This window comes from Dendronephthya gigantea, unplaced genomic scaffold (assembly GCF_004324835.1).
Source record: "Dendronephthya gigantea isolate DGI-Jeju-01 unplaced genomic scaffold, DenGig_1.0 000019F, whole genome shotgun sequence".
NCBI lineage: Eukaryota > Metazoa > Cnidaria > Anthozoa > Malacalcyonacea > Nephtheidae > Dendronephthya > Dendronephthya gigantea.
The window spans coordinates 2201187-2215184 of NW_021163029.1; the positions used below are offsets into that span (position 1 = coordinate 2201187).

Consider the following 13998-nt stretch of genomic DNA (forward strand, 5'->3'; position numbering starts at 1 on the left):
GTTTCTGGATGCTCTTTCTCTTCTTTTGGATCTTTGTCGTTTACTGTTCTTGTCTTTTTCGTCGGTTCTGTAAGGTTGAGCTTCTTCAACGTTTCATATGGTTTTTACATCGTGTTTCAAAATAAACTAATTCAAAGTTTTTCAAAGCGACGTTTTACCTTTGCCTTATTTGCCGAAAGGAAATACGGCTCGTCTCAAACAACAATATTACAGACAATTCTTTATTTCTAATCATAATTTCTCATCAGTATATTGTGTACAAGCGTTGGCGCACCGCTAGTCTTGTTGGTCTTTTGCTACCTCCGTCAACCTAAAATACTTATATCATCAACATATTGTTACGAAATGCGCATATTATATAATGTAATTTAGCATTGTTAAGAAATAGAAGCCCATGGGATTTCCTCCGAAACAATAGTATGTCGTACAAAGTACAAGTGTCACGACTCAGGAACATAAGTTCTAGGCAGATACTAGGTTGTGTCAATCATTTCTTTGTTATATTTTGCTCGGTTAAGCACTTGAAGCCTTACGTCACTAAAAGCTTAATTCGATGAAATTATTAGTAAAATAGTTTATAAGTTAAGATACGGTTCACAGAGTAATAAGTTGATAATCCTACCTAAGTTAATGATAAATATTTTAAGCTGTGAACAAGTTTTAACAGTGATCGATTAAGTAAAAGGCCAACTTAACTAGTGCGTCACCGCCCTTAGGTAAACAAAGTATGAGAGCTGGGCCGAGCTTCTATAACGCCAACCCACTCTTGCAACCTACAACGCTGATTGGATAGAGTGAATCACATAACCATGCTTTTGTACCGTATGCTTGTTAACTTTATTCCAATCATTTTTTTTATCTGCCGATTTTGTTGGGCGTATTCAGCATCAGCTTGAAGTAATCTTATAACTGTTAGCAAGGACTTTTTCTCCTCTTCTAAGCTGTTTACATCTTTCTTAAGTGACCCCATTCCGTACACCAGATTTTCACAGCGCTCTAATACGACCTTATTCTCAGCCTTCAACGAAGCATTCTCCTGAACAATATTATCACTGACCTGTGACATGACTGCCTTAACAGAATAATTCTCAACGATATTTTGAGTAGAGACACACGGTTGATCACTGCCTTCAGTGTCTGAGTTTAGAAGAAGCCGGTTTAGAAACCGGTTTTCCACTAGTAGTATTTTTCGCGCAAAGCAACTTTATTCCTTTGTATTAATCGAGCAATTCGTTCCAGATGGTTGCATTTGAGAGCTCTGGAACAAAAGTAAAATGTCAATTCGCGCGAAAAATATCGCTAGTGGAAAACCGGCTTAAGGCTGTTTTCCACTTACGTGCGTTTTTCATACGCACATACACGCACGTTAAAGTCCAAATATTTATACATGTTACCTTTGAAAAAACTAAGTGAATAAATCGAAGGAAATTTATTTTCTGCATATTTTAGCATGCATTAGTTGACCTAGATGTTAAGTAATAAAAATTTAAAAGCGTTTAAAATTTTCCGTATGTTTGCGTGCGTATGAAAAACGTGTAAGTGGAAAGCAGCCTTTACAAAGTAATAAAATAAAAATTTTATTTTTACAGCGCAATCGTTCGCTAGCGAAATATTTGCATATTTTCTTTTGAATTTTAACAGCATAAATAAATTAATGCGACTTGACTGTTCTCAATTCAAAAGAAAATATGCAAATATTTCGCTAGCGACGATGCAAGAACATTAATACAGCTCTAAAGCGTAATATGTAGATAAGCACCTCTGGGAATTGAAAATGGCTCTTAATCCTTCATTTAATATGCTAAAAGTCATTTTAGCTGAACTATGGTGCAAACCCGAACAATATTAATATTCTTGCATGTTTAAGTGGTTGCTGTTTTTTTTTAAAACAACCTGTAAGTGGAAATACGCCTTTAAAGCCGGTTTTCCACTAGCGATATTTTTCGTGCAAAGTGACTTTATTCCTTCGTATTTGAGCAATTTGTTTCAGATGGTTGCAGTTTAAAGCTTGAGTCAGTCATTTCTGTTCATCAAACATCATTTCTGTTCATCTATTTTTTCACTCTTAAATTGACTTAAAAGATAATTATTATTCGCTTAAAATGTCAAGTGCATGCTATTGTCGGCATGTTGTTAAAACCATAAACATCATGAAATGTGGTCCAGCACCAGCTGCCTAAAACAAAAACATATGGCTACAGGAAATTATCATCTTCTAACGCCTTAAAAATATGAAATATCATAAGAAGGAGAACACATTTTAGCATGTCTATATAGGGCCCATGCAAAGTTCTCATGCAGAATTTGCTTTCAGAGTTGAATTATAAAAACTGAAAATTGCGTCGTGTTGGCCTTAAATATATTTATTTTCGGGTTATATTCAGAAAGGAAGCATCAGCACCTGCTGCCGCGTGTTAACGAGCCTGGGGAAACGATAGTTTGAATTCGGCCTGTATAATCAAATTATATTCAGGCGCCATACTCAATATTAAAAGTAATTCAAAATTCGTATCAACAAAATATTTCAAAAATTCGAGATAACAAGTGTCTAAACCGTTTTCTAAAATGCTTGCATCATTTTCTCAGGTCACGTGTGACCTTCTGATACAAAACATGGAGAGATACCAGGTCTGAATGGATGCGGTTTGAAGTCATGAAAGACCTTTTCTTCACTCACTAAATTCACCTAAAAGACTTTTATACTTTTGATATTTTCCTAAAGCGTTCATATAAGTGAATGTTATCGTGTTGTGCAAACCATAAACATCATTAATGCTTTTTACGCTGTTTCTGCCTAAAACGTTGGCATAGTTACAGAAAACTCTCGATGTTTTGACCTTAGAACCCTTCGTAACCAATTATACCAATAATAAATTATCCTATATTCTAGAAGACACGCAAACGTTAATTTTAATATATATCAGTGTTCATAATTGTCTTTCTGTCTATGAAAGACCTCCTTGTCCGAACAAGGTTGTGACTTATTTGGTTTTCTAGTGAAAGGTTTGGGCCGCGATACTTTGTAAGCCCAACAATCAGCACCTGCTGTCGCGTGTTAACAGGCCTCGTTAAACAGTAGTTTGAAAGAGGTGTAGCTCAGTATATCATCAGACGCAATGGCTGTCTCACTTGTCTTTTTTGCGCTAATTTTGTTCTTAAAAACATCCCAGCCGGGTGAATGTCTAGATCTAAACACCAGGCAGATCTTTTTTCGCGAAATTAAACAAAAGTATTTGCGGAATCATGTCATCGGAACAAAACAGGCCGAAAACGAATTTGAATGTGTCATGCATTGTGTTGACGATTTTTCGTGCGAGTCTGTAAATTTTAAAACATCTGGAGTTGGAAAAGGTTTGTGCGAACTCAACAATTTAACACTTCCAGGGACAAATGACGTGGATGAAAGTATTCTTAACCCAGAGTTCGTCCATCTTCACATCGTCAGAGAGGTAAGAAAAAAAGGAGCAAATAATTAGTTTCTCGTGTTTGTCGACGGATTGTCAGAAAAACTCTGAAGAAGCATGTAACTATAGTGGATGGTACCGAACTACCGGTGAATTTGCATATGTCTTTGTTCAGATCGGTTCATTACTAGTGTAAGATAATCGTTCCATGTCCATATTTTCATATTAGTATAAAGATGTATTTCACTATAATTATACAAAGGCGTACGGAGGCTTCTATTGCTTGGGGGTAGACTATGAAAACAGGCAGTATATTAATTCTTGTGATATATAGCTACATGCATACCTCCAAGAATAAATCCCGCAATGAATAAAACAGTTAAGTGATGCCACCATGGAAACCAAGTTGGCCCCTATATATATAGCTTTACAAGATGCTCTATATCGGGTCGTCATTTTTTTATTTATAGACAGAATCGAATCCTGTTCAATCAATTGTCAAGTCTCACACAACACAAAAATCAGGTAAACAGAATTATAGAAGAGTGTAGGGAAAATCATAACTAGGAAAAACCGGAAAAGCGATCTCTATATATATATATGCATGTCAGTGGCGAAAAATGCTATATGCAAGGGAATTTCGTGTTGCCAGTAGACATCGCCGATTTCCAATGAATTAAAGTCCCGCTTGAAAAATTACTACAATATTTATTATTACTAAAACATGATTCACTTCTATATGCAGTTCAAAAATTGATTGGTTATAGCAAAACCTCTCGTTGGCCCTTGTCGAGACCGAGAGGCCTTAATAATATATTAGGTAACAACCGTTTGAAAAATTACCACAATAATATTACTAAAACAATTCACTTCTATATGCATGCATTTTAAAAATTGATTGGGTATAAAAAAAAACTCTCGTTGGCCCTTGTCGAGATCGAGAGGCCTTATAATATAAGTAACAACCGTAGAATAAATTCGTCGCATATATCTCATGTTTATGTGCATGACACAAGTCAGTCCCAAATCATCAGTTATTTTAGATTATTTAAGTAAATAGCAGATATAAATAGAGATTATAAAGAGAGACTGAGTTCACTTGTTTTGAGGGGGGAGGGGTAGAAAATAAAGCAAATTAGCCTTCATCATGCACGATGAGGAATTTATATAACATTTTCTGACCTGCTTTTATCAAGTCTGTAACCGTAGACTAATTCGGGCGACATGTTCCATATTATATGGTATTTATATAATACAATATTTTTTGATAATTTTACCTCCTTGCAGGAGATTTTGATCTAGTTCTGAAGAACGTTCAAAACTTTACTTTGCACGACGAGGATGTACCAGAATTGTCCAATTTTACACTTATGTTTTGGATCAACATTATTTCGGAAGCAGATTCAATGACAATCTTATCCTATGTTGTCAGCGAAAATACCGAAGGATTTTGGCTGAAGATTTGGAGAGAAAGGATTATCCTAAAGTTTCATTTATCGAAAAAGTATGAAATATTTTCGTTTTAATGAATGGAGAAATTTGTATAGCAAAAAACACACAACAGAGGTCGAATGGCCAATGAGTTGATTACTTTATTGTTCTATTTCGCGGAAAATGAATTTTTCAATGTCCTAGTTTTTGTAGGTTGTAATCTACTTCGAAGAATTCTCTCCTCACACTTGATCTTTTCAGGGTTTTTCTTGCCCCACCAATCAATGACGGGTATTGGCATCACGTGGGAGTATCGTGGTCTCTTGGAAAATACGCTATTTTTCTTGACGGTACATTGGTTTACAGTGGAAATGATCTCGGCTCGAGTTCACCGTTGAAAGCTGGAGGTGTCTTCGTTGTAGGACTGAAACTAAAAAGCACAAATGGGACTTCCAAGCATTCATTCTCTGGAAAACTGAGTCAACTAAATGTATGGAGTGAGTTTTTATCTTTCACAGACGATGTCGAAAAGAAATTTACAAACCAAAGTTGCTTAGATATTGAATTTGGAGATGTCATAAACTGGAGTTCTCTTAAGAACAACATGTACAGCTATGGTGATATGGTCGTCAAGCAACAGCCAAGTTCGTGTAAGCCACTTCGAAAAAGTAAGTGCTGATTATCAGTTATGACAGACCTTGTGAAATGCAACTTGCATGGAATCATTTCCCTTTTCAAACGTTGTCGAACTCTGAAGTTCATGCACCTGGTAGAAAAGAAAATATTTAATTAACCTTCTTCAGGCCCAAAGTATGACATTGTTATAACACAATCACAGGACGTCCATACCTTAAAATGGGAAGAAACTCAACCTCTCGACGCTTTCACAATTGCAACGTGGATAAAATACGAGAAGACGCAAATGGATCTGGACACAGAACCTCTGTATCACAGATATGTTGATTACAAAAACGCTTCAGGAACCTCTTTGCTTTTATTTTACCTTACCGCAGGAAATCTCACCTTGGAAATAAATGGGGTTCACAAAAGGCAAAAGATTTTATCATAACATATACCTTTCAGAAAGAATGTTAGGCGAATCTGTTGTGAAACTTTTCCTGATGAGAGCTTGATAAACGTTCGAGCCTGCATCTGAAAACATTTTCGAAATGACAAAAAATTAGTATAACTCATGGCTTTCCAAAAGGAAATCTACTATCAAATGTTATGCCGTTAACCTAGCTATTTTTTACCCGCTTGAAATACAATGAGAGAGGTTATGGTGCCAGTACTAACTATTGTTCAAACTTTTCAGACAAGCAAGAATACCAATCTTTTGGAATGAAGAACCAGCATATTGGCACCATATTGCTACCACATGGTCGAGTAGTACAGGTCACTGGGAGATATATCTGGATGGTTCCTTGGTCTCTATCATGCATGATGTCGCTTCAAATATTACCATTCCTGCAGGAGGACAATTTTCCTTGCAATTAAGTAAGAGGCACAAAAGTTTAGTTCAAAATTTGCACGCTGCACTTGAACTCTCTCAAGCTTTTTGTTTTTTTCTTCGAGACCTTACTGGTTTTTCATGTTCCTTTATAGGATATGTGCACGAAAAAAATCGAAAATTAATAATATATTAATATAATTATATATATATATATATATATATATATATATATATACCAGCAGATGACCTTGTTTCCTTGTTAACTTGTTAGGCATGTCAGACAAAGAGAAAGGAAAATATTATATTCCAACGTTTTCCTGGAAGAATTTGTTTCTTCATAATAACATAATAGTACCATATTTAGCGATGACCATGAGTATAACAAAAACGAGGCTATTTGCACGGTAAAAATGGATCAGCGAAAAGGTCTGTTACTATCGAATTTTAGGTGGATACATGCACAATATCTCTCAAAGTAGACTGAATATTTGGAACTATGAAATTGATGGACATGCTTTATCGTTAATGGCAAACAAAGGACCATTGTTTGAAAACGGTAATATCTTTGCGTGGTATGGAATAAAGTCAAGGGTTAAAGAAGATTTTTACTTCAAAGAGACACCGGATGACTTAAACAACTCTCGTAAGTATGACGTGGTCTAGAATTATTCACTTGACGTTGTATTTTAACAATTATATAAAACAACAGAAACTCGGTAAATAATAAACATTTTAAAAATTATTACTACGTTTCGACTATACCCTATGTACCATAGTTAAAGTTTTTTTTATTGTTCATCAAATTCGATGACAATAGGTTAATCGAAACGTAGAAATTAAATTTTTCAAAATGTTTACTTTTTACGAAATTTCTTCTGTTTTATATTTCGGTAAACGTAGGTATACAGTGTTCAACTTTCTTATGTCTTATTTAACTGATTACTGTCTTAATTATCTTGACTAAGAAAGTATTTAATAAAAATTGTTTTGTGATTTTGGATAATTTTTCTATTCGGTTTCATTTTCTCCTCATTCTGTCGATGATTAACCTTGTCAGCTGACGCTTTTGTGATTGTTTTCTCTCGCCAGGAGCAGAGTCGGTGTATCAGATGAGTTTTCCTGAAGCTTCGGTTAAAAACTATGTCAAAATAGAAAAGGTCGTTAACTACAATTTAACGGAAGTTTCCTCCTGTTTTTGGGCGAAATTTTTGAAAACCAAGTGTGCCATATTTGGCTACTCAAGTCTCAACTACAATGTAGAAATTCAAGCTTTTTTGTATGATTCCTTGGTGTTGGAGCTTGAAATTAAGAACATTTATTCAGATAACGGGTTTGTATACAATATGAAATTTTGGCGTCCCGGTCTAAACTTAAAATAATAAATTCTTGATGCAGTAAACTTTCTGATGTCAGACAAATCTTGCTTAGGCTCACCCCGCAAGAAAGAATATCTATTGAACACCTGACCAGGAAGAGGTTACGATAACTGCATGATTGACCTTTTAGCTCCTCTTACCACTAAGTTTATTTTTCAAATCACTTAGAGTTTTTCCTGAATAAATTTGTAAGACAACAGCCCATGGACTCGATTGACTATTTTTGCACATTTTAGACCTAAGATCTCTGCCTATGACTCGTGGCATTTTTATTGCCTGCAGTGGAGAAGCTTTGATGGTTTAATAGAGGTTTATCAAGATGGGAAAAAGAGAGGAACAAAATACAGAGCAAAAAATCATACCATACATTCCAACGGTGTCGTTGTACTTGGTCAGGAATTGGATTCCTATGGCGGGGGTTTTCAAAGTCATCAAGCGTTCAAAGGGAGCCTTGCAGGGTTGAATCTCTGGAGTCAATTCTTGACCACCAATGTTATTCAGGGAATGGCGTCTGGTGTTTTGAATATTAACGGAAATCTTCTTCAATGGAGGGATTTCAGAGATCATGTTTTTGGTAACATAGTTATACAGAATGAAACTGAGGCAGGACTTCCAGGTATGTTGTGATAATTAGATTCCTTTTTTTCATATTGCCAAATTTTTTAACAGAATTAGAAAATTGTAGGCAGCAGGTTATGACGTAGAACAGAATAAATCTGAGGCAGAAATTCCAGGTATGTTGTAATATGATACATATATATGAGATTTTTCAAAATTTCTCAACAGAATTAGAAAATTGTAGACGGCAGGTTATGACGTAGAAAAGCGAATTTAAAAAAATATTTCAGTCAATATATTTTAAAAATATACGTCAGTCAGTCCTCTCGTGGGATTAAAAATTTTCCTCTCGTAATGTTTTATTTAATCTTTCAGAGCATCGAGTACAGAATCTCCGAGATGAATGGTGTGAAAGAAACATCTCTAAAGCGTTTACTTATGCAAGATTTATCCGTGGCCGGGACACGGATGGCTACAGGTGGAGATGTGTCGAGGCAGCGGCCATGTTGGATGAGAATATGTGTTACGATATCACTAAGAATTCATCCTTGTACCATACCAAGGACACGAAGAAAGAACTTTTGGGAATTAATTGAAAAACATTTCACTCCTATCACCGTAGTGCACAAAATAGACAACATTAAGGCTAAATATATTGCACTGATAAACATGTAACTCACAATAACACTGTAACCTTTATATTATAATACATAGTAACGGTTTCTAGTTGCAATGTTAATGCACATTGCTACTGGAACAATATAGCTTAATTATAAACCACTTGTCAAAGTTTGGTGTTCGTAGCATTTCATTGGTCGAGAGCGAATCACGTGAGAGTGACGAAATTTTGATGTCGCCAGTGCGACCCCCTGCAGAGTCAGATAACGTGTTATCAGATAACGTGTTATGGGAAATAACAACTTTAATCACGTGCGGCGCACTTGGACGTGCGACGTTTAGACTGTTTATCCATTTTACCTTGTAGTTTGGTTTTTCTTTGACAAGTGGTGTATAATAAAAACTTGGTGGCCAATGGTGGCTACTATCTGGGACCACGCCCGTTGAAAGAGGAGGTGCAGTCCGAAAGCCTGTCACCGATGCGTGCCTGGATGTGTACAATAGTAGGCTATTTAAATAGTGTTTAATCAGCATGCGTACAGGGCCGTCACTAGCATAAGCGTACAAAAGAAATCAGTCGAACATAAGACGAATATATGAATTTGAACCCCCCCCCCAAAAAAAAGCTTTTAGCAACGGGCTAGCGTGTGTACGAGGCCGTCGACGTTGTGCATTGGATATGTAGTAGAATAGTACATAAGTATTTGTACTTGTAGCAGAAGAGACAACTTCGTTTAAATAAAGTTTCACTTACATAATCAATTTGTGGGAAAACCTCTTTCATCGAATTATTCAGTTTTTCGCCAAGTTTTAAACACCGATGCAACGGCGTTTTCATGATAATCAACATTAGAGAGACCTTATATAAATAGCGTGCAGGTAAAGGATTGTTGTATATTATCGATCGTATCAATTCAATGAGGTATAATAACATTGGATTTATGTTTGGGACGTTTTGCCGTTGTAAAGAGAACATAGACGACGTATGAAACTTTCATTTCTTTCCAATGACCCTTTGTATTGATAGCAGCCGTCGTCACGTCTTAATCTCAATTGTTTGGGCTGGTGCACCGAAAAAAAGATATTTTAGGGGCTGTTCACATGAGCCCGGTAACCGAGATTAAGCGAAGCGTTTTCAGGTATTGAGGTAAAATACACGATTCTGGTGGTCGTTTGATCATGCTAGCAATAGCATGTGATTGCTCTGTTTCAAAGACTTTTTTCACTATTTTACTATACTAAGATATTTTACTATTTCTAGTATACCTTCAGTAACAGCAGAGTGCAGCACTGTCCACTCGTTAGTTTTCTTGCTATTTACATCCGCGCCATGTTCAAGAAGATATTTTACTATTTCTAGCGTACCTTCAGTAACAGCAGAGTGCAGGACTGTCCTCCCGCCAGCATCCTTGCCATTTACATCAGCGCCATGTTCAACAAGATAATTGATTATTTCTAGCGTATCCTTAGTAACAGCATAGTGTAGCATTGTCCACCCCTTAGTTTTCTTGCTATTTACATCAGCGCCATGTTCAACAAGATATTTTGCCGTTTCTAATATACCTTCATTAACAGCGGAGTGCAGCACTGTCCTCTCACCAGTATCCTTTCCATTTACATCAGCGCCCATTTCTACAAGATATTTTACCATTTCTATCCTACCTTTGGTAACAGCATAGTTCAACGCTGTACACCCGCCTTTATCGTTGTCATTTACATCAGCACCACATTGTTCAACTAAACATTTGGCAATGTCTATTTCATCAACATCAACAGCATGATGTAAAGCAGTTTTGCCTAACTCATCTTTACAACTTATGTCACCACCACAATATTTCACCAAAAACTTCACAATTGCTAATGATAGAGACTGCATTGGACTCTGAGAAGTTATTCCATCGTCTCGAAGATGTTTCGCACCATATTCGCAGACACTTGTACTTCCACTTGCTTCTTGCTTCTTATCAATTCCTATTATAAACGCTAAGAATTTAAAAATGAGACAATTTGATTTGGAGGGGCCCTTGCGCCGTCGAGAATTTTTTTCTCTATCGTTTCTAATGTTGAAAACAAGCCTAGTGAGTAATTAATTTTACCTAGAATTTTAGACCATTTTATTAAAATTTTCAAAATAGCTCTCTACGCAGCAAAATTTTGATCTAGTGATGTTTCTAACTATCTGACACGAACTTGGTGACAAATATTTATTAAATATTTCAGTCTCATGCTCTGGGCGAACTATAAATAGACACACTACAGGCTTTAACATAGATCAGTGGCTAAGCAAGAAAAGCACACCACTGGAAGTGAAAAATAAAAAGTGCAATACAATTAAAGACAGCCCAAAATTGCAAATGAAGTTTTGCACGTTGCTTGACGTCTAATTCTTCTTATTCCCGAGAAAGGGATGTTTAACAATATGTAAACATTGACTTATGAATCAACACCTTATTTAAACCTTCTAACCACGGTTCTGTACAAAATGCACGAGAAAACGCCGAAATTCTCTCCCCAAGATTGTTCGTATCTCGCCATTTTTATTCCTTGAGAGGAAAGATGCAAACAAACACGTTCATTAATTGGCTTAGAACGGAATCAAAGTGTCAGACACAAGACGAATACATTTTCGTCCCTGACTACAGGACTCACTTTTCACCTTCGTTTATAGCAAGGTTAAGATTTTTATATTGAAATTGATATTTATTTGGATATTTTATGCGCGAAGCTAAATAAACAAAAACTCTAACAAGACTGGACTGAAAATTCGCCCCAATCTTTGCAGCCAAGCTTAAAGCCTAAACATCATGTGATAGACTAATTCGGGCGACATGTAGCTAACATATTATTGCATTATTTATGGACCATTTTACAATAATAATTCTAAAATATTTTTTTCATAATTTTACCTCCTTACTGGAGACTTTAATCTAGTTCTGAAGAACGTTCAAAACTTTAGTTTGCACGACGGGAATGCACCAGAATTATCCAATTTTACGCTTATGTTTTGGATCAACATTATTTAATTTCGGAAGCAGACACAATTACAATCTTATTTTACGTTGTGGACGAAAATGCCGAAGAATTTAGGCTGAAAATTTGGAAAGAAAGAATTATCCTGAAGTTTCGATCATTGAATAAGTAGGAAATCTTTTTGTTTTGAATCAAAATTTGTATAGCAAAAAAAAAGACTGAGATCGAGTGGTCAATAAGCAGATTACTTAATTCTTCAAGGACATGGCCCATATAGTTTTAACACATGTTGTCAAACTTTTTTCCAATTTGATTGAAATGAGATTGACATCCCTTCAATGGACATTTGATCGTGATCTGCGAATTTTTCTGAAAAATAAATTTTGCCTTTGTCCAACATTCGTATGTGAAAATTTTCCTGTCGCAATAATTAACGGACTTGATCTGTCTTTCAGGGTTATTTGGGTCCCGCCAATCAATGACGGCTATTGGCATCACGTGGGAGTATCGTGGTCTGTTAGAAAATACGCTATTTTTCTTGACGGTACTTTGGTTTACAGTGGAAATGATCTCGGCTCGAGTTCACCGTTGAAAGCTGGAGGTGTCTTCGTTGTAGGGCAGAAACCAAAAAGAACAAAAGGGACTTCCAACAATTCATCTTTCGTCAAGCTGAGTCAACTAAATGTATTGAGTGAGTTTATATCTACTGTTGCCAGCGGCGTAGCCAGAACGATAATTGGGGGGGTCCATATTCATATATTCGTGATACGCAGGATTAATTTCTTTTCAAATCAATTGTCTTTACAGTCTGTTTACATGAATATATGAATATGGACCCCCCCAATTATCGATGCTGGCTACGCCAGTGACTGTTGCTGATGTCGAAAAAAAATTACAAACCAAACTTGCTTAAATATTGAATTTAGAGATGTAATAAACTCGATTTTCCTAAAGGACAGCTATGGTTATATGGTCGTCAAGGAAAAGCCAAGTTCGTGTAAGCCACTTCGAAAAAGTAAGTTCTAATTCCAATTTCTTACCGCCCTAACGAAATGAAACTTGCATGAAATCATTTCCCTTTCCAAAAGTTGCTGAATTACCCTGAAATCTACCCGATAGAAAAAAATCAGTAACATTTGATATCATGTATCTGGGGTTTTTTTCAGACCCAAAGTATGACATTGTTATAACAGACGTCCATACCTTAAAATGGGAAGAAATTCAACAACTTGACGCTTTCACAATTACAACGTGGATAAAATACAAGAAAACGCCAGTGGATGTGGACAAAGAATCTCTGTTTTCGAAATAACTTGCCAATCAGCAAACTTGTTACCGAAAAGGAATGTTCTATCAAACGTTACACCGTTAACCTAGCTATTTTTTACTCGCTTGAAATAACATGGCGATTCAAGACACTACTTACTGTACTAGTCCATAACATATCTTTAAGACACGAGAAGAACGGCTTTATTGTACTGTTGCATTCCCCTGATGCACGTATTCTCCACTAATAAACAAACTAGAAAGTGAATGTTAAATCGAAACCCATGCATTCAGAAAGGTTACGTTGCCAGAACTAACTAATGTTCAAACGTTTCAGAGAAGCAAGAATACCAATCTTTTGGAATGAAGATCCAGCATATTGGCACCACATTTCTACCACATGGTCGAGTAGTACAGGCCACTGGAAGATATATCTGGATGGTTCCTTGGTCTCTATCATGCAGGCTGTGGCTTCAAATATTACCATTCTTGCAGGAGGACAACTTTGCTTGCAATTCAGTAAGAGGCATAAATTCTAGTTCAAAATTTGCACGCTGCATTAGAACTCTCTCAAACTTTTTGTTTTCATTCGTCGAGACTTTACTGATTTTTCTTGCGCCTTTTTAGGATCATATGTGCGCTATAAAAATTGAAAATTATTAATATAATTATATTTAACAGCAAATGACCTTGTTTCCATGTTTTCATGTGAGAGAAAGGTAAATAGCATAATCTTACGATCATTAACAAAATGATTATTCTTACATACTTAATTAGTACCATATTTAGCGATGACCATGAGTGTAACAAAAACGAGGCTATTTGCACGGTAAATGGAAATCAGAGAAAAGGTCTGTTATTATCGAATTTCTGGTGGATACATGCACAATATCTCTCAAAGTAGACTGAATATTTGGAACTA

At 36.0% G+C, this 13998-nt stretch overlaps 2 protein-coding genes across 2 annotated transcripts; both read left to right on the forward strand.

Moving 5' to 3' along the window:
• Positions 1-4810: 4810 nt before the first annotated feature.
• On the forward strand, positions 4811-6061 carry LOC114521054 (sushi, von Willebrand factor type A, EGF and pentraxin domain-containing protein 1-like). Its single transcript, XM_028541441.1, has 3 exons — positions 4811-4908; positions 5097-5503; positions 5639-6061. Exons 1-3 carry the CDS (start codon positions 4811-4813, stop codon positions 5902-5904), a joined length of 771 nt encoding a protein of 256 aa, XP_028397242.1. The 3' UTR covers positions 5905-6061.
• Positions 6062-6130: 69 nt separating this feature from the next.
• On the forward strand, positions 6131-9127 carry LOC114521055 (the record flags this gene model as incomplete). The annotated part of the gene is made up of 5 exons (XM_028541442.1): positions 6131-6332; positions 6737-6931; positions 7378-7618; positions 7901-8280; positions 8598-9127. Coding segments are annotated over 5 exons (1239 nt in total), but the record flags the coding sequence as incomplete, so codon positions are not given.
• Between the last annotated feature and the right edge of the window lie 4871 nt (positions 9128-13998).

Coding starts and splice junctions, on each gene's coding strand:
- LOC114521054 (XM_028541441.1), top strand. CDS start 4,811: ATGACAATCTTATCCTATGTTGTCAGCGAAAATACCGAAGGATTTTGG. Junction 4,909..5,096: donor AAGTTTCATTTATCGAAAAA/GTATGAAATATT, acceptor TGATCTTTTCAG/GGTTTTTCTTGCCCCACCAA. Junction 5,504..5,638: donor GTGTAAGCCACTTCGAAAAA/GTAAGTGCTGAT, acceptor AACCTTCTTCAG/GCCCAAAGTATGACATTGTT.